Source organism: Tauraco erythrolophus, chromosome 4 (genome assembly GCF_009769465.1).
Source record: "Tauraco erythrolophus isolate bTauEry1 chromosome 4, bTauEry1.pri, whole genome shotgun sequence".
Lineage (NCBI taxonomy): Eukaryota > Metazoa > Chordata > Aves > Musophagiformes > Musophagidae > Tauraco > Tauraco erythrolophus.
In genome coordinates, this window is record NC_141468.1 from 15,689,306 (window position 1) to 15,711,088 (window position 21,783).

At 38.6% G+C, this 21,783-nt stretch overlaps 1 protein-coding gene across 1 annotated transcript in view; it reads right to left on the bottom strand.

Moving 5' to 3' along the window:
* Window positions 1–21,783, bottom strand: part of SRPK2 (SRSF protein kinase 2) — a 157,697-nt gene that overhangs the window by 11,296 nt on the left and 124,618 nt on the right. The window contains 8 exon segments of the mRNA XM_086609666.1: window positions 9,007–9,010; window positions 9,094–9,197; window positions 9,298–9,328; window positions 9,330–9,396; window positions 14,600–15,088; window positions 16,059–16,305; window positions 17,785–17,810; window positions 19,842–20,007. Coding sequence (XP_086465792.1) covers window positions 9,007–9,010; window positions 9,094–9,197; window positions 9,298–9,328; window positions 9,330–9,396; window positions 14,600–15,088; window positions 16,059–16,305; window positions 17,785–17,810; window positions 19,842–20,007 — 1,134 coding nt within the window.

Consider the following 21,783-nt stretch of genomic DNA (forward strand, 5'->3'; position numbering starts at 1 on the left):
TCTCCTTGAAGGACTCTGCACTGAGAACGAAGAAACTTCTGCCTCAGATGCACACAGGGACAGCCCAGAGACAACCTTACCTTTTGGGTGCTATGATAAATATCTGTAATACTTCTCAGAATTCATGCAAGACAACGTCTCACAGGTTCATCTGTAGCAACCTGGTAATAGGTTCCTGGATATTTTCGGATGGACTGGCTACATAGCACAGATAAATTAATTGGGCCCTCTTTAAAAAAGAAAAAATCCTTGACCTAAGTTTTCACCATAAAGTAAAAGAATCAGCATTAAAAATGCACTAATAAGCAGGTAAATAGCCGTAAGAAGGACAACGACACCTCTGGATTGTATCAGTCGAGTTCTGCTCTTTAAGCTGATGTCCAAAGGTGTGGTGCACCAGAAAACCTATGCAGTCCCATCACTGAGTCAGTGCCACCGAAAGAAGAGTGCTCTGCTGCTGGTACTCAGAACTACAGTTTTGGCTACAGAATTGCTGCTTTGGACTTCCTGAGCACTTTTCAGTACTTATCAACACTTTGCACCCAACTGTAGGTACATAAAACCACCCAGTCTCCAATTCTTAAGTTGCTGACATTCTGTGATAAAACCTGGAGGTGGAGACCCCGAAGACAGCAAGTTGAACACAGGTCACTAATAACGCAGGCTGACCATATACTGGGCTGTACGTAACAAGCATGTTATCAGCCCTCGGTGGGAAGTGACTTTCCTTTTCCTCAGTGCTCACATCTACAGCTGCAGACCTGTGACTAGTTTGGGGCCACCAGTATGAGAGATCCTGCCAAAATGCAGAAAGACCAGGGAGGACCTCTGAGATGTCAGGGAGCTGAGCAGAGGATGCAGGAGGAAAGGTTCGTGAGGCTGTGTTTGTTCAGGTTGGAGAAGGGAAGAAGAAGGGGTGATTTAATTGCTGCACTCCACTGTCTGAAAAGCAGTAACAGAGAAGACCAAGATCCACTCTTCTCCAGGAAAGGATAACAGAGAACAGACACAAGCAGCAAGATGGGAAATTCCAACTAGATACAGGGAAAAAAATTCTTCAGCACGATTGGCTGAGCACTGGGTCAGGCTGCTCAGAAAGGCTGTGGAAATGCCATCCTGACAGACAGGTACACCTCAACTGCATGAGGCCCTCTGTAATCTCACCTAACCTTGACGTTAACCCTAGTTCAAGCAGGAGGTAGACTACTAGAGATCTCTTTCAACTTAAATTTGGCTACTATTTCTGTGATGCTACAAATACAGATTAATTGTATTTACTTATTTACTTTCCCTTTGAAAGTATTCATTTATAAAACCTAGTTTCTTGACAGAAGCTCTGACTTTGAATTACCATGATCTTTTTTTACTTAACGTTGATATATTTCCTCAACGGAAACCAGGGTTTCAATTATTACATGAAGAGAACGAATGAGACACAGCACACTCAACATATGACACCCGAAGCCCAAGGCAATCGTCCATCTTACTGACTGTAACTGGCATCGCTGCTTATCGCTTTCCGTAGGTTATTGCAGAGAACAGTCTAGACTGCTTTTTCTCCATCTGCAGATGGAGAACCTCCATATAAATGGTCACACGCTGCTTTTGTAGGCTGTGGAGAGGCTACGATTCCCTTCCTGCCATGCGACTGTATATGAACCTACCACAATACTAAACTGCTGGCATCGCTATCGTATATTATGGATCCATGTCTAACCACACAATTGGAAATAGCTACATTTTCACTGTGTGACAGCTGTGTACTCAATCTGGTGATTGAAAATGGATGCATGCCTAGGAAAGCTGTCTGGGAGAGGACTGGAAGACATCCACTTTGGACTGCACCGGCCTCCCTGAAATCCTCTTATGAAGCCACAGCTGAAAAAGGACAACGAGCTATAGGCCAGAATTATTGTTTTGACAGAAGATTCAGCTCTTGGCCAGAGTTTCTCTGCCCCAGCGGAAGAGCGCGCTGTGTATGAGAAGACGTAACTGCTTTAAAAATAAGGCTTAGTTTCAGAATGCTGTTCCACAGGTAAGTGGAGGCATGGAAAGAAGAGCAAAAAGCTTTTGAGATAGGCACACCAGCTGACTGTTCTCCATGGACACCTACCTCCCTCGGAAGAGCCAGGCAATGGAAAGAATACAAAGGCATTTTGCATGGTTAGCGCTTGGTAGAAAGACCAGAAAAAACAAACACAGACACGCTTGAGATGCTTGAAAAGAAAACTGGTTTCTATTATTTGCTGTACTCTAATCTCAGAATCATGCACATGCTGAGTAGTTGCTTTGGAAAGTGAGTTTCTTTGGAAAATACTTTTCGTTTGAATATTTCAGGTTGTCCACCCACCACCTTCAAAAAGGGTGTACAGTGATTATAACAGCATTTTGTACTGTATCTGCCTACTGAAAAATATGTGCATAGTGACTTGAAGTTTTCTCTTTCTCTCAACAAGATTTTTGATTTTCCATTTTTCCTCAAAAGACTGCTCTGTGCAGACTGAGGCTTGGTCATCACACCTTCAGTACGTGCCACTCCGCACATACTAGCATGATGATACTCATGATCCCATGAGACATGATCATTTTTGCCCACTTACAACACAGGAAGAGTAGTTAAGGACAGTCACTTCTCCACTCCACATTCGAGGACATTATGCAAAGAAGTAAACTGGGGGCTGAACTACAAGCACTTACACGTAAGTTTAATTTAGCATCAAACGTTACTATATTCTGCTCATTCTTCATTCTGTCTCTCCAAGTTCTCTCACATGAATTATAATGCCTCACAATAAAAACCAACCCTGTAAGCTTGCGGGTCTTGGAATAGCATCTCCCTCATTCTGAAAGCTGTTTGCTTGCCCCCTTGCCCCCTCACCCCGGCAGTATTTTCTTTCAGCATTTGTATTCTCTTTGGGTAGATAAACACCAAGTACAATTTTCTCCTTCTCTGACTTCCTGCCGATCCACAGCTATGATCTATTTGCTAGTTTCTTATTATAAAAAGAAGATATTTCAGGAATCACAACTCACCACGAAAGCTACCTCAGATAAGTGTTAAAACATAGTCTTGTGAATGTCCTAGCTGTGTGGCATGGTTATCTCCTCCCACAGTTCAACAAGACCGTACATGATGAACAACAAAAGTCAGATAATAAGACTCATAATTTCGGATGCCTGTCTGTCTCCAATCCAAAGAGCATAAACATGGAAAAGCAGTGGAATCATGGTGCTTGCAGTCATTTCCAGGAGCAATACAAAGGGTATGCCCTCTGCCCATACTAACTCCCTTATCTTGCCAGGATTTCTTGGCAGCAGCAGTGCAGTACTGTGTTCCACGGTTTTTGAGATTTAGGAAATGCTAAATCATGCAGCGCCTGTTCAGCTTCTGCTCCACAGAAAGCAACCCCTCTCATACTGCAAATGTGGAAATTCAGTCTGATAAAATTAATGATCAAGGGTCGTTTTAATCCTGTCAAAGGCACTGCAGGCTCCAAATCTGCTTCTTTTTTTTGGGTGAAAACAAGAGATGCGTCTCCCTGTTGGCATATTAAAATAGGGTTTAGTACAGTAGAGAGCACAGAATTTCTAGAATTTAATAGATATGGAAAGAGATTCCCATCTAGCTTTCCATTGTGAGCAGCTAAGTATCCCACTTAAATAGGCCACACTGTTAAAAGAAAATAAAGAGTACTGTGCGATTTCCTCAGCAAAACTCAAAAATGTCCAGAAAACAAACAACAATCACTCAGACCTAGGTCACCAAAGTCTGGGAAAAAAAATTAGAGTTACACTTTCTTGCATTCTTTGCTGAGCACAGAACAAGTGAATAACTCTTGCCTTAGTCTGGAAAGCCCACTGGCTCTAACTGATTCGGAGCCTCCAAAGATACACATTATCCTCCTTACCCCCACCCCTTAAAGACTCAGACCACCTGAGCAGAGGACTGGTACTGGCCTGAGGATACTCCCTCTCATCCTTCAAATCTGATTCGAAGAAGTATGTTTCCTGTTTGAGGCACAAGAACTGAGCCATGCCAAATCATGTAAAATTGGAAGATTCAGCTCACGGATGGTGGCTCACAATGCTACTTATTCATTGAGCATAACATCAAAAGAAACAGAACTGTAAGGTTATTAACACTGAGTTATTTCTCCCTGTTTTGCACTGTTTCTCTCATATATGCTATTTGGGCAAAGCCCTTACATGACTCTGTTTACATATACACTTCCAGCACAAGTAATCCTGATCGGAATCTCCGGCTACTCCCATACTAAAGGCAATACAAATAAAACATGAATATTCTTTCCTGAAAGCTGCATCAAACCCATGGGGCTGGTGGCTAGACAAAGCCAACCCGTATTAGCAGAGCCCGGCTGCGGCAAGCACTCCATGTAGACCCATATACAATGTCCTAAGAGCCAGATTCATAAGGGGGATATTCCGAAAGTCACTGTGCACACATGAACACATAAGCTTCGCATGCTCAGGTAGCGTTACCACATGCTTTTGTTTAACATATCATCATCATTATCTCCATCCTCATTACTAAGACTGTGTAAAATCAATGAGCAAATGGCATGATGAAAAACGACAGTCTGCTGCTGCTGCTGTGATAAACACAACCTCTGTGTCTAACACTTTATGCCATCAATATAAACCAACACAAGAACGAGTAGCTCTCCTACTCTCATAGTTAATGCTATTCCCAGCGAGCAAGATTATTTCATTAGCAAGCAAAAGCAGTGAAAAACTTTAGGCTCAAATTGAGATCCATAAAGCACAAGACCAAGTTAAGACCTTGAGTGACTCCTGGTCCCACACAATCCAAGTAGTCCTTCACGAAATATACTAAGATAGAGATGTTTTATGTACACATCTGGAGGTCCACACATTTGGTGGACGAGAAGCTCAATATGAGCCGGCAATGTGCTTCTTGCAGCCCAGAAGGCCAACCGCATCCTGGGCTGCATCAAGAGGAGCGTGGCCAGCAGGTCGAGGGAGGTGATTCTCCCCCTCTACTCTGCCCTCGTGAGACCTCACCTGGAGTACTGCGTCCAGTTCTGGAGCCCCCAACATAAGAAGGACATGGACCAGTTGGAGAGGGTCCAGAGCAGGGCCAAGAAGATGATAAGAGGGCTGGAGCACCTTTCCTATGAGGACAGCTGAAAGAGTTGGGCTCTTCAGCCTGGAGAAGAGGAGGCTCCGGGGTGACCTTTATAGCAGTCTTCCAGTACCTCAAGGGGGCGTACAGGAAAGATGGGGAGAGGCTGTTCAGGAGGGCCTGTTGTGATAGGACAAGGGGTAATTGGTTTTAAAATAGAGGGAGGTAGATTCAGATTGGATATTAGGAAAAAATTTTTTACCATGAGAGTTGTAGAACACTGGAACAGGTTGCCCAGAGAGGTGGTGGATGCTCCATCCCTGGAGACGTTCAAGGCCAGGTTGGATGAGGCCCTGAGCAACCTGATCTAGTTGGAGATATCCCTGTTCCTTGCAGGGGGGTGGACTAGATGACCTTTGAAGGTCCCTTCCAGCCCTAACCATTCTATGATTCTATGACTCTATGATTCAACCTCTGACACGGAAATTCTATGGACTGTAAACTAATTCAAAGAAAGGCCCGTTTCTATTGTCATTTTTTTCAAATGAGGGACATTATCTAGAGTATTTGACACAGTAGGGATATGTAACAGATGGAAAATATTTTCTATTTTGCAAGCTACGCAGTCTTCATGTGTGCTGTTTACTAGTAAGCAGAGTGTTCTGGACTGTTTGTAAGCAAGCCCCCATTCGGGAGAGTTGCCAGCCACGTTGTGAAACTTAACGCTCACTGAGATGGAGAACCTGACCACGACTTTGAAGCAGCAAGTCTTCTGTCAGCAAGATCTACAGAGATGGAAGAGCGAAGAGCACACTGGATGAGTGTCTGTGAGAATACTGGTCACAAATATCTGATTTGAATGTTGTGGGTACACACAGATCTACAAGATGGATTTGTACACAATCCCATTCAAATGAGGTCAAATAGCTTTAACCCTCTTTTAGCACCAGTTCAGAGCTCAATGATTGCTTGTGAGCAAGGGTTTTAAAAGCGTAACGTCCCTCACCTTGGCTCTGATGCTATCCTACTGTACTTTGCATTCACATTAATTCACATAATTTATATTAGGCACACACTTTTGCAACACGTGCATTATCATTCAGCAGATAAAGTGAGACAAGACACCTCATCCAAAGTCAAAATCATGATCAGCCTGAAGGACAGATCTGTAATTACGGAATGCGGCTCCCACTGCAAAGCCACGTGGCAACCTTTCCTACTTATTCACAAACGTAGTGTCTCTGACAGGTGGACGTGATCAGAGCAGTTACCTACCTACCTGAATACAACCTCAAACTTAGGCCACTTAACTAACATATAGCCACCCTTTAACTGACAACCTTTTTTTTTTTCCCCCTTTTTAATTTTAAAAAGCAAGGAATGAGAAATACCATATGCAATCATACAGAGTCAGCTGGTAGGACACCACTTCATGTGTGCTTGGTACCATCATATTGGACAAAGTGTGGAAAGATGGAAACTTGCCAAGAAAAAGCCATGGCAATAACTGCTGGACCACTCATTTCACATAGTACTGCTTCCAAAAAACATCATTAATGACTTTGAACTTGTACCAGCAAAGTAACATGACAAAGAAGTCTCCTTGTTCTCCTTTGAGAGTCTTGGACAGTATGGCTAATGGGGTATCTGAGCTGTATTGTGGCTGAAAATAAACACCACCACCAGCCTCCTGCTTCAGCAGACAATCCTTTTGAGAACACAAGTAACAGTAAACATTATGGAATAAAGTGAATTAAATATGAAAGAGCAAGGTTGACCTAGAAGGGCATTTTCTGAACGACATGTAGGCACAACAAGGAATCCAAATTTGAGAAAGCAAGCAGGACTACAGCGGCATTAAAACACTTCAGCCAAGTTCTTGGCTGCTTGGGGACTGGAGAGAATCAAATCACAATTCCAAAGACAGCCTAAATAAGTCAACCGGGAGTCTGTAGTTCCACATCAGGAATGTCTCCCTGGCTGCTAATCTCTGTCACAAGTCCTCCGCAGAAAGAGTTGTTAAGGTCTTCAAATCAATCCCTTCCTCAAAGCTGTTTTCCACCTGATACGGGATCAGCGCTCACAGTGCCCTGACCCATTTTCTCAACCATACAGGAATGAAAGCAGATCCTGAGGGTTTTGAAATAACAAATTTCTGGGGTAAGCTTGAGAGACTGCTCTCTATTTTTACAAGACCATACAAGACACCCACAATGATGACAACAGAATTCAACAATTGTATGTCAGTGCCGTCAGATTATAAAATTTGTACAGCATTTTTTTAAGGGCAGAAACCCAAAGTCTGTAATTCTGGTGAAGAAGAAAACAGAATTCTGGTGTTTCTGCCTCAAAACGCTTTACTATCTTTAAAGCTTACATAACAAAAAAGCAGAACTATAATTTTCTCACTAAAATACTGAAGTTTCATAAAGAACTGTGAATCTGAAATAGAGATACTCCTAGTGGCAGAGATGCTTGTAGGCTTTTTTTTTTTTTCCCCTCCTTGAGTTTGAGAAAGGTCTCACATGAAGAAAGCAGTAATGCTTAACAGAAAAGAATAAAAGTGCAAGGGGCTGGACGACCCCAAACATTGTAAGAACATTACATTTCTTAGGTGTGATATTGCTATTAAATACCTCACTTTCTTTAAACATAATCCTAGGTAGACTTCAGCCTTTTTTATGTGGGTTTAGCTACAAGACAGTATGTGAAACTAGCAGGGGTAGGTACAACCTTAAAGGACGATGAATATAGGGTATTCAAAACCATAACAAGATATCAAGTTGAACTGAGGTTTACAAAATACCAGGTAAAATGAATGAAAAGTCTCTACAGTAATTATGTAGTTAGTTAAGAGAAGAATCATTCAAAGAATTAAGGATTAAAAATGTGGAATATTTTCTATGCTTTGTTTTCAATGTAATAGAAAAATTCTACATTGTGCCCCTGAATGGAAGAGCAAATTTGGAAATGGATGTTCTTTTCTGTGTACTAAAGCAAAAGCTAGTATTAAACTCTGGAGAAACACACTTGCAATTTCACTTATGAGTTAGTTACTTCCAACACATGGCTTGCTGAGCTTATAATATCTGTAGGATTTTATGTTCCTTTCAATCCTCCTCCTCCTCTCCCTCTGAGCTCTGCAATACTTATCACCCACGCCTGCAAACTGTGTCTAGTATTTGAGTCTTCTCCTCCTCCGCACACACGTACTCTTTTCAGACATGTATTTGTAAAATATAAAGATTTGAGTAAGTTTTCACTTTTAAAATAGACAAGATATTTCTAAATGCATTTTCAAAACCACCTCTAATGAGAAGACGCAGGTAGCTTATTTGTCCCCAAAAAGATAGTACAAGCACTGTTTCGAAAGTTGAATGGTTAAGTTTTTACTTTTTCTATTCTTTAAAGATTTTTAAAAATCTATAATTTCAGTTTATTGTGTTAAAACTAATTCTACAGAATGTCACCATATATTTTACTAATAAACTAAATTCCTTCTCTTCAAGGTCTAGAATCTAAAGCTATGATGTATAAGCCTAATCTGATGAATGTTTTCACTGCATTTGGCAAGAATTTGAAATATTTCAGTGTTTTTGCTACTTTATGCAAGAAAAAGGAATGGAAACACAGCAAACAGTTGCATAGATTCTAAGATGGGAAGGAAACATGCAGTTGTACTATTTCAGTTAGACTTCGACATTTAAAATATACACGTATTCCCCTCAAACTTGCATGTTATTGACTGCAAGTTTAAAATGCATCAAATGAAAATTAGAAATGTTCTCCAAAATACTCCCTTTTGTTTAAGAATGCTTGAGAAATTTAAAGGGCAGAAATCATCAGTAGCTATCTGATACGAGATAATTTATGACGATATATTTGTGTCAAAATGTCAGAACCATCCTCATCACGTTTCCTTACTAAATAAACAACTGGTTTCATGAGGTTATTCATGTCAAATACACATCGTACTGTTCTTACCATACATTGCTGTACTCCAGATATCAGCAGGTGTACTGTAACCTGCTCCTATTAAAACCTCTATGGATCTATATTGTCTTGTCTGGATGTCTTCTGTGAAGTGTTTATGCTAAAATAGAAAAAAACAACATTAATGGGAAGGGTTAACAATAAAAAAGCCTGTTCTAACAATGAAGGCTAAACAGCTAAAATGACATAGTTATACTCACCACCCAGCAGGCATTCCCCAGGTCAGCGATTTAACTCTAATTTATCTGCATTTCTTGGGTCCAGTGGATTCACCAGTAAGTCAGCAGCGCGAGTTTTTGCTAACACAAGCAAAATGCAGAACAGTTAGTATTTTGAACATGCTATTCATTATGTCTAAGCCGTTTCGCCTTGACACTTTCTCCAGTTTTGTAATACACCAAAGACATCAAAATCATTTGCTGAATGTTACAAGAAATTAAAGTAACATAAATAGGATTTCTTACCTTACATTTCAAGTGTAAATTTTTTGCATTCTTTAACTGTCAAATGACTATTATTAGAATATCCAGAGGAGCTTCTAAGCAAAAACAGTGCATATGTTTCCAAGAACAGATTCAGACAGAAAATGTTAAAATTCAACTCCAAGAACTCCACATGAAAGATATGTCTGGGAACAGTTTGGTCGAGAAAATAAATTCTGCACTTCCATTCTTGGCTGAGAGAAAAAAAAAATTTGGCTGGATTTTTTCTTTTTTTTTTTAAATCTGTCCCGAGGGGAAAAAGACTCACCAAAATCTGGCTAATTTGAGAGCCTAGAGGACTGTCACTCATTTCACAGATAATTCAGCATTGAATCAAAGTTCTCTGAAGGTCCTATTTGCCTTGAGTATAACCCAGACTAAGAAGGCAGAACTTGAATCTAATTAATCCTGCAATCTTTAGAGGCTCTTGGGACTTTGATGGCCGTAACATACGACAGTGGAGGACTGCTGCTTTTCTTTGTTTTGACATACCACTTACTAGCTCCCAAATTGCACTGGAAAGAAAGCAGATTGATTGGACGTGGAAAACAGAACCAGGTATCACAAATCACATAGCAGCACAGGATTCATCTCAGTTTCCTCCTCCCAAAGCTACAAAGACTAAACCAGAAACTACTAGTAAGATAAGAAGGAGGTACTGGATCCAAAAGGCACCTGGGACTCCAATGAGGATATAATGATCTGTTAAACGGGTGTAAGAATTGGAAGAGGAATGTACATCAGACATGAGGCGAGGAGAAAAAATACAGGATGTCTAATGATGAGTTAGGAGTGATTGAAATCAAATGAGGACCTTCAGCTGCTAGGACAGCAAGCCTGAATGGCCATCAGGGCATTGAAATACTGGCCAGCTAGAAAAAGTGGCAGGATCCACCAGGGGAGAGAAGACTAGACTAAATGGCAGAAGATAGAAGGGGCAGTGACCTCAATAAAAGAGTCCTCTAAAAAAGCTGGAACGGAGTCCAAGACTCAAGTTTAAAACCAACACCAATATAGGGCATTAAAGTAAAATACACTGAGGGAATAAGGTTCAAATCCAGCACCTAGAAGACAGGAACTAGTAAGCTTAGTATTAAGGTCTTTTCCTACAAGCACGCTGTGTAGTACAGTCTAATTTTTTTTTTTTTTTAAACAAAATCACATGTGTTATTCAAGAAATAACAGGACTTTTCCCAATTCAGTAGCCCTGGCAAAAGAAAAAAAAAAAAAAGATAGTGCTAGATAAATCCTTCCCACACATCTTGTTGAAGGTGAAGGACTGCAGTAAATAAAGTGAATGAAGGGTGGAAAAAAAAGCCTCATCAGTAAGAGAACTGAATGTGAAATTAGAAATCGCCTTTCTTCAACCTTCTTCTAATAGAAGGACCGGGCAAGGTAACAGGCAAGTGCCTACACTTCTGTGTTTTTCTCAGGAACACATGAAGTTTCCATATTTTCCAAGAGATGAATATGAGACCTTGGAGTCTGAATTTGACAAATGCTGATCATTCACAACTGAAAGTGAAGTCAAAAGGTGTGTACTTTTTAGCAAGTACTCTCAAGAAAGCATCCAAAGGAGCTCAACCTGAGCACAAAATGAGTGAGCATTTCTGATTTCACTTTTGTATGTCCTAGTTCCATAAAACTGAGAAATATCACCTCCTCCTCTCACAGTCTCAGCATGATAGCATACTTAGTAAACATTCCAACACTGGAATGAGGAGGAGAGTCATGAGGAAATTAACAGATCTATCTTAAGGGCATTTGGTCACACAGTGAAAACTTGAAAAAGATAAAAACTTAATAGATGCTCATCCACTGAACACAAATTGGTCTGTGCACTGCATGAGGCAAGTATCTTGAAAAAATGAGACCATGTTACTTAATAATGTATAGCAATGCCTAGACAGAGAGGAATATATACAGTCCACTTCTATACAAGAAAAGGGCAATAAAGTTACAGTGAAAAAGTAGCAACATTTAAAATATTGAATAGCCTGCAAGTCTTGTATTTCTTCTTTCTAAATACCATAATCTGTTTTATTAGTGTTTGACCCATCGTTATTATTGATGCCATTAATAGTAATAATGTTCAGCTTTCCTCTTTCTGCGGAAGAATTGAGCTATGGCTGAATACACCATCTTTGTTCTTTCTTTGCACAAAAGGTCTGTAAATTGCTCCTGATGACACAACACCAAGGACAAATAAAGTGGGTTTGTTTCTTCGGCTGTGGAGATAAGCTGCTCCCATGATGACAAAACCAGCTTTACTCTCTGTAGGCATGTGGATTTTGCCCATTAGCCCAGGAAAACAGCAGTAGAGGCTTTCTGCCTATATACTGCCAGCTGCACAAAGGAAGGGCTACCAGCCATGTAGGAATCTCCTGTATATTGTTTAAGGGACTACAGAGTGTAAGGAGATGGACTGGAAGACTTCTTAGCCTGGATCTTGACATTTTCCAGAAATACAGCTCTACTCAGTTGTATTTTATTTCACATTTCTTGCCTGCTTGCAGATTATCTTAACTGTCAGACTCTATAATAAACTGTGTGAATTGCTCTTCTAAAGTCTTAAACCAAGAAATACACTTGACTGTATTTTTCAATACATCTCTATTTAAATTTAGTAACTTCATCTGGGACAATGTTGATACAGGCTTGGTGATCTTCTCCTAAGCCATCTCATTTTCTTCTATCCGCTTACAGATTTAGTCTCTCAGTATTTTCTTTATTAAAGTTGAAACTCATATATTTATCATTCAGCCACTGGCACTATAAATAAAACCTACGCATAATACCCTGGAGCTATTCGATTCAATGGCAAAAATCCATCTCTTTGCAATGACACCAGGATTTCACCTTCCATGTCTTCAATAAGCAGGATTTACAGACAAAAGTTTTGGATATGAGCTGTTCTGGTGGTCAGAATGTCCAAAACCACACTGAATACAGAAAAGCCATAATGACAACATGTTTTACAGAGACAAAGAAACCACATTGTTGAGTTTTAATGAAAGGTTAAGAGAAGAACTGTTTGAAACAGAAAAGAACCACTAATGAATGAAAATACAGCATATGACAGAATTTCTGAATATGACTGAGAAAAGATATAACAAGAAGTAACAGCTAGAAGCAGCAGCCAGACAAATCTGAACTTGCTACAATTCTTCTGAAACAATTTTGAGTACTGACCAGTGGAATACACTTCAACCACGCTAGATTTATTTTTTAACATTTCATCTGTCCAAATCAAGAGCAGGTGTCTTTTTGGAAATACGTTGTAATCCAAACAGAAAGGTTATTGGGCTTCATAGATGGTGTATTACTGGCTTGTGATAAAAGGAAATCAGGTTACACAATCTCATGATCATCATCTCCCCTTAAGCTATGGGAATAATACTTACTTGTAACTATAAACTTCCTTTCTCTTTCCTGTGTAGACTGACCTGTCAATGCAAATATTTCATCTGCAATAACTTATCTAATATTCCTAAAAACAAGTTCTACAGCAGAAAAAAAAAATTAAAAAAAATGAATCGCAGTTCTGCTTTCCTCTTGAAATTTAAGATGGTAGATCTGTGTGAATTTAACAAGAATGCTTTTGTGTTGTGTTCCAAGCTGCATCTATCAAATTCCCACAATGATCTGAGGTCTGGAGCACATCTCCTAAGCAGACAGGCTGAGAGAGTTGGGGCTGTTCAGCCTGGAGAAGAGCAGGCTCTGGAGAGACCTTTCAGCAGCCTTCCAGCACTTACAGGGGGCCTACAGGAAAGCTGGAGAGGGATTTTTTGCAATGGCGTATAGTGACAGGACAAGGGGTAATGGCTTTAAACTGAAAGAAGGTAGATTTAGATTAGATTTAAAGAAAAATTCTTCACTCAGAGGGTGGTGAGGCACTGGAACAGGCTGTCCAGAGACGCTGTAGATGCCCCATCCCTGCAAGTGTTCAGGACCAGGTTGGATGAGGCTTTGAGCAACCTGGTGTAGTGGAAGGTGTCCCTGCCCATGGCAGGGAGATTAGAACAATTTTTTTCTTAATTTAAGCATTGGCTTTCTATTCCACTTACTTGCCTCTTCTTTTTAAACGTAATACACACCCATGCTACTAGACAAAAGTCTTCCATCAACTGAAATCAAAAGTGTTTTGTCCTCTATTTGTAAAAGCCATTCAAAACTAATACATTTGCTTTTCCTTGAAACCTGATCCTAGGAGGTCAATGTTCACCAGAATGCTTTGTGACCAAACTAACTTAAAAGTCTCCTCTTCATTTCTAGATATCTGCTCTGCTTTTTTGCCAAAAGTCTTTTAAGATGAAATACTAAACTTAAAATAATCATAATTGAGATATTTGCATTCACACAATTGAGATTTTTGCCATTCAACGAGCAAAATACTCAGAGTACATGGAATGAATATGAAATCATTAAGCAATGAAAAAGGGTTCCCAGCCGTGAGCTGCAGCTGTAACCCAACCCTAACTGGTTAATCTGACCCCATATCCCACCTCTCTCCTCAAGTCTGGCGAGTGCCTAGGAAAGAGAGCATTTGGGAGCAGTTTGCACAGATTTCTCTGACTGCAGAGGCTAGCACACAGGAACCATCTTTTCAATGGGCACTCTTCAGACTCAAGCATGAAGCAGGCCAGGACACTAGTAGGTTTGGCACCAATCCAGAAACTAAAAACATTTAAACCACTTCAGCTGTAGGTAGAGAAACGTCAAGATCACGGAGAAGTGCTAGACCTCATGTTCAATCAAAGTCAGGGCAATGGTGTCTGTTATTGAAAGGTCATTCTGTGTTACTGACAGAAGAGCGTGACAGCCTACCCATAAGGCTTGGTACTGAATTTTCACCAAAGATCCCCAAAACAAATAAAAAGTAAAATCTGCATATACATGCCACTGAACACAGATACAACACATACATGAGGTTTAACCTCTCTACTCATTCGACATAAGACACCACTTACAGCTCAAAGAGACTTCAAGCATGGTACATGCCACTAAGAGGAATACTTACTTTTTGGCAAATCCCCAGTGCTTGAAGCTGAAACTGTTCTGCTCCTGTCGTGAGATGGGCTGCTCTCCTCTCTTTCAGTTACAGTTGATGCTTCAGAAACTGCAGAACCACAAGCTACAGACTCTAGAGCCCCAGAGAACACTGAAGCTGAAAATTCAGAGAACTGTGACTCGGGAATTTTATGACGTCCATTTGGCAATTCACCATTAAACTGTTCGTAGGAGCTGCTATAAGAGTAATCACTTTTTGCATTTGGCTCATCAAGATTATACTCCTCTGGATTTGGACATTCTTCCTCTTCCTCATCTTCATCTTCAATTTGTTGTTCCAATAGGAATGGGCCGTTCACAATATGGCCATTTGTTTTGGGAGATTCTATCCACTTAGGGTCTGTAGGGTCAGTGTTGACAAGTTCCTGCTCAACGTCGTCATCTTTTTCAGTATTTTCTTTCTCTGTGTCTTCTTTTTCATCCTGATCTTCTGCTTCACCTGAAAAATTTCAATTTTGCAAGACATTAGATCCTACATTAATATACCATTTTGAAATTAGGCATTCATAATTTTTAGCTCTTCAGTAACTACTTGACTTCTAACATATCACACAAGGGAACACTGAATATCACTGAAATATGCAAAGACCTGAAAATCTAAATTAAAGGCAAAAGAAAGAACTAATAAGGCTGTTGGAAAAAATAAACAATAGGAAGTTGTTCAGGAAGGATAAATTCAGAAGAGAAGAATGTTATGAAGGGAAGATATATGAGGTCTTGAAAGCAAGCTTTACAAATCCGTTACTCAATCTGTGTCCAACAGGGAGTCATCACAGAAGTAAGAAAATTTGCAGTAAGAGAACAAAACTAAAACAAACCAAACACCAGATAGTTTCAGTAGTTACATTTTTTCAGAATTGCAGACAGCTGACAAGAAAAACAGGGAAGCCAGAACGGAGCTGGACCACAACATTATGCTCCAAACCACTGGGACTAAACAAGAATTTTAACAAGACATCTTAAAAATGTTAGTGAAGAAGCTGCAATTGTTATTACCTGATAGATCATGACAATAAAAATTGTAACAAGGGGAAAGCAAGGATGACTATAACTACGTTAATGTTACAGAAGAGAAGTTCTTCTTATTTTTCTTCTATCTCACCAAGATACTCAGTCAAACCACTTAATGTGGTAAGAAAACTGACTGTTCTGTTGAATTTTCTATGTGCTCTTTTGTGGGATTTGATAGCTAGATTGTTATTGATGTTTTTCTTCACTTCTATAGAAGGTTTAACTTTCGTTTTCCTTTTCAGACTTTGTAGTTATGATTTCACCTACAGGAGAAAATGAAACTTAATGATCTAGGAAAGTATGGAGACTTTGTCACTGCACTAGATGCAATGCTTTCTGCAATTACCTTCCCCCCTGAAACAGTAAATTCAGGGTCAATAAAAGCAGGTAATACTAACCATCATCATTTCCAGGTTCTTCATCTACTACCTCTTCTATATCAGCTGTTTTTAGTTTCACCTCTGGGTGGTACTCATCTTCTTGTTCATTTGATGGTACAGCTGAGGTTACATTTTCTTCTATTTTTTTCCTTTCGGCTTCTCGCTCTAGTTCTTCTATTTCCTGCAGGCGTTTTTCTAACAGCTCAGCTTGTCTCTTCTGTTTTTTCTTCAGTTTTTTCTTTTTGTTTTTGGATATTTTTCCAACCTGAAATATTAATACAAACAAAAGAAAACAAAAAACCCCTAAACAATTATTCTCAAGGCATCTCACACTAAATCCACTTGCACTATAATTACTTTATATTTGAAAATACTGAATAGCAATTAATATAGTAAATAGACTACTTTTTCCATTTTAACTCAAATCAAGAATGATATAGGGTTATATGATGCAAAAATTTCTATCAGAATTTTACATACCTATATATGTTTTCACATGGTGGTTTATTAGATACAAGAGCAAAATACATCTAGGATGCTATAGAAAAATTCCCATAAGCACATAATCTGAATTTAATAATCTTACACCTCATCTAGATTAACAGATGATACTGTACGTGGAAGATAGTTTGCTATCATATCTAGCTATTTACATATAAATTTTATATATGACTTCTCTCTCCATACAATGCAGGTAATGACCAGCAAATGTATGCTGAGAAAAATAATACAAGAAAGCCAAAGAGATTGAAAATGGTCTAGAATTTTAAATAAATCCTGTGTTCTTCAGCTATTTCCCTGTGAAAGGAAAGCATTTTTATTATTCACTTCTGGCCCAAAATATATGAATCACAAACAACAGATGGCCATTATGAAAAGTTTCACATTTTATATAACATAAGGACTGGAAAAACTCAGGTAGGATCACAAGGAAAAGAAAAATTAACATATCTAAGGTAGGGTTGAAACACTTTCTTATATTTTAACTGAATTCTGACTTCTTTTTTACTATTTGAGAAATGAGATCTATCCAGTTTTCATCCATTGTTTAGATACCACAGGAAGAAATCCTCATGAAATTCAAAAATAAAGTACAAGGAAGAAAGGGAAATATTTATTTTCTCAAAGGTAAATCTGTAAAACCTGTTATCTTCAAAAGAAGCTACGGGACAGTCAAAACCAGACAGTTAATTTGACAATCCTATTAATGTTCATCCATGTTGTATGCCCATTACAATTATATATATTCGGTAGACACAGACATAGAAATTAGGTTTGATCTTAGACAATGCTAAACAGTTGTATTGCCAGTGGTTATTTGCTATACGTACACAGCAAAAAGATCTTTCAAATCTCACAAAAAACGCTCTCCTTTAAGGCCTTGATGATTAAGTCCCTGAAGTCCCTAAGCTATCTGCAATGCAGGATATTTAGTGCATGCACTCATTTTGTCAGGATTTGAACGGAATGGATTATTCCTCGAGAGGCGAAAATGGCAATGCTTAACTTCCTTTGACATAGCTATAGACCCGTAAGTCTATGAAAGTTTCCATCAGAGAAATAACTGTGCTTAATACTGGTAAGGCCAAAGATGTTATAAGAAAAGTGTTCTTTGAAAGATAAAAGCTTTATTCAAAGGAAGCTTTTAAAAAAGGGTAGGGACTACCAACAGTCTGATAGCTATTAATACCCACAGAAACACAGAAAATAAGACAGTTAATTTGAATTACATAACAATACTTACAGGCTTTTGTTGTGGAGCTGTACTCACTAAAAAGAAAAACAAAATATTTAAAGGTATATTTTTACAAAAACAACTCTTATAAAGGCAGAAATTAATGGAAATTATGTAAAAATACTCTTAACTAAATATAAGCAGGATTTGATGAAATTTTTTTGTCTGCCAGATTTTTTACTTTTAAAAATACCTGCTGCCTGAAATCATTTGATGTCTCCACTAGAGCATCTGAAATTGGAAGGAACTACCATCAACTTCTGTTCACTCTGTTGAGGTTGGCGGAGAGTTAATGAAAGTCAGAAAGGAAAGTCTGAATCAGTAAAGAATGAACAGAAACATGAAACGACTGCAGAGTTGTCCCAGTTGAAATGTATGTAGTCAGCTGACGGAGAGATTTTAAATAGTTCGGGGAAGACTACTGTGTTGCCCTCAACAGAAAAGTCAAATAATCATGTTTCCTTTGTTCTGAAACAAGGTTGTCTGATGGCTAGGACTGGAGGCATGAAGAAGTGGCTATGGCAAAAAGTGCACCACTGCAGAAAAAGCATCTCCAGCATGGACCTCTTCCTAAGCATCTCTCAGAAGGAAATCATCAATTACTAGGTCTGATGAGATTACAATACTAATTGAAAATGTGCAGAACGGCAATATAAGTCACACAGCCCCCCCAATAATAATAACCAAATATGGGAGACAGAGGCAAAGCGGAAGTGAGAAAGAGGAACTGAAGCAGGGAGGAGAAGCTCTCATGAACTTCTTCAGACACACAGGCATATGGCAATTAATAAATGCAATATAAAAAAACGCAGACAGTTGAAACTTCAGAGTTCTTCTACAGGTTCAGTTCCTGCTGCTAAGTTCAGGGAAAAAAATGCTTGTATGCTCCTGAGAGGACAAGGTTTTCAAAAAGGTTGACTTAAGGTTCTTAAACTTGAGTACCTTCACTGCTCTAAAAATGCTGTAAAGAAAACACATTTTCGGCTCCTGTGTGGAAAGCCATAGATTCAATTACAATTTGCTAAGAACAAAGTGTGATCACAACTCCATCAACATATTCTTTAAAATAATACTTATTTTAATGTCAGAAAGTATTATAAAGACTGCATGTACAAAATCAAGTTACTTCCCACACAAATAACATACCGCCTTTAGCTATGTGATTACACATTATGTAAAATTCAATACAATATATTCATGACTTATAAGATTTTGCATCTTAACATATATAATATTGTGAAATATTTATGGATTTTGACCACAGTATTTGTTCCTGATATAGCAGGTATTTTATTATACCTCAGAGATTTTAATCTGTAATATATTTTGTGACAATATCACAAAGGTATTTAAATATTATTATTTCTCCACTGCCTGTAGCTGATGTGCTGGATTGGCAAATAAATAGCGAGCATGGTATTAAAGATCACTAAAAAAGCCACACTTCCTCCTTGTTTGTCTTTACAGATTGCTGTGAACTTCTTTACCTTGGTTTCTCTCACCTAAACATAGAGTTCCTATCCAAACTCTTGGTAAGTTTAACACAAAACATTTCACACGCAGTGCTAGGGAGAAAGGCTTATGATTACTTCAGTCGGGTACAATAAATTCTATTTTCAAAGGTGAAAAACTATGGACTCTTAAGACTTTCATTGGATTCTGAGAACAAGTCATAACTGATGAGAATGCAGATAATTTCACAGGACACGGATGAACATGTAATGGAACTAGACACTTAATTTAGGTAAGATTATTGATTATTGTTGATATTAGAGGTGCAAGGCTCCAGTGTGGCTAAAACCCAGCAATAAAAGCTTGTGGGGTGGGAGAAGAGTAAGTTTATACTAATAAATCTTTTTCTGTATCTGGGGACCCTGAAAACTTCAACGTGCAAAACTGAGAAGAAAGCATTTCCCTGATAGTTTCCAGAGCATGAATAAGATTTAAATAGACATGCATTTTTCACATGCAATTATTTAAAATGTTACTTTTCATTAAACAAAACATTGTTAGTATTAATATACTAATAGAACTTTACTACATATGATTTAAATATACTATCATACCTGCTGAACCAGAAGGAGGAGGAGCACCAGCTTTCTGCCACTCAGTAGCTTCAGCAGCCATTCTACGAACATAGGCATCATCCACGCACATCAAAATGTTTTCTGGCTTTATATCCGTATGAATGATCTTGCACTTGCTGTGTAGATAATCTAGACCTTGAAGTACCTAATTATAAAAAGATTTTTTAAAAAAAATTTATTTTAATTACTTTGACGAAACCAAATGTATTTATTATTAATGCAGAGATGTTCAGTCGATTGCCTGCAGCCTGTATGTGGCCTGACAGGATAATTTATGCAGCTCACAAACTCAGTTATTAAGACTTTCCCTGAGTAAGACGCTGGCTGGATGAACTGTCTTGACGACAGCAACCTGCTCTCAGTCTTCCATTTCCAAAGTGCTCTTTAGCTGATCTGCACATGTGTAAAAAAAACTTGATACCTCTTCCTTCCAAAAAGGAATTTGGCTGCTCAGTCAGAAAGGCTCATCCTCACTTGTTCGTTGTGTAAAACATAGCTATTCCAAAAAAACCACTGCAACTACTAATACTATAACTGAAGTCTGGTTTGTGAATAACCATTTTATGACTGATTATAATAAAAAGCAAAAAAGAGAGATGTGTTGTTGGGGTGAAATGCTAACTATAGTGTTCCTTAGAATTCCAAAAGTAAGTCAGCTTTTAACACGACCAAGACGTCACAAGGATTTGTCTACCTGTATTTGTCACATGTATTTTCCACTCCTCTTTCATACTCTCTGCAGACTAAATTCTGCTAGCTCATCTCAAATCTGCATAAACAAAGTCTAAAAACGCATTCTGGGACAAAAATTAAAACAAGATTTTTGCACAACGAGAAAGCCTCTCAAATTCTGACTCGAACAGGAATACAATAGTTTGTGTGATTTTACAAGTATTTTAGGTAAGAGCTAGGTATGATAAACTGTGGAAGTCAATTATTACAATTATTCAGTACAGAATAATGTAATAGCATATGTCGAGCTATTGCTACAATAACCTACATAAATATTGTACAAAAATATCAGCAAAAAAGAAAAAAAGCAGAAACCTAGCTGACACCACTTAAAAGACTGCTTCCAATTTTTAGAGAATGTTCTACAGCAGGAAACAGACCTCCAGCCTCATGAGCTTCAGCTGCAAGAATATCCTGCCATTCTAGGTATTTTATAAATAAATTAGCAAGTTCCTTGCCCTCAGGATCCTTTAAGACATAACTATCTAGAGTGAACTTCAAAAGCAAAATGTGTTCGTTCAAAATACTGGTAACAGAGTACAAAGACATTAGTCTACCACCCAGTCCTGAGCTAGTACCAGAACTGGTATATCCCTCCAGCACATAGGGTAGCTCAGGTAAGAGAAGGGAGCAGTAGGATGCATATGATACTTACACTCAGGCTAACGTATCCGAGAAATAGCTAAAGTGCATGGCTCTGCTTTCTCCAATTCTGGAGCTAGACTGGAACAGAAACCTTTCTGAAAAGCTTTCTTTATATGTCTATATAAAGTCATATGTGCCAATGGTACACCTAAAAACTGTTGCGTTCTTGATAATCTGGATTTTTTTTTTTGGCAGATCCAAAATATGCTTGACTACTTGAAAAAGCAACTGAAAGAACATACAGTATGTCCCAAAGTATGAAACATTAAAGAAAGATTGGTTTATACTGGGAAGGTAGGTAATGGTTAAGTGACAAATTTTACATGAGGCATTAATAGCAACAGTAACATAAAGACAGATGAGAATAGTCTCTTTCCTCCCCCAGTACACTACAGACCATCTTACAAACTACCACTGAATGTCTGTAACTCTGAGGCAAAGAAAAAAAATATTCCAGAGTACATTGAAAGCCATGAACATTCAGAAGAAAAAAATACCTATTCCACTGAGATACACAGACGTGGAATTAATGTGAAAGCAGATT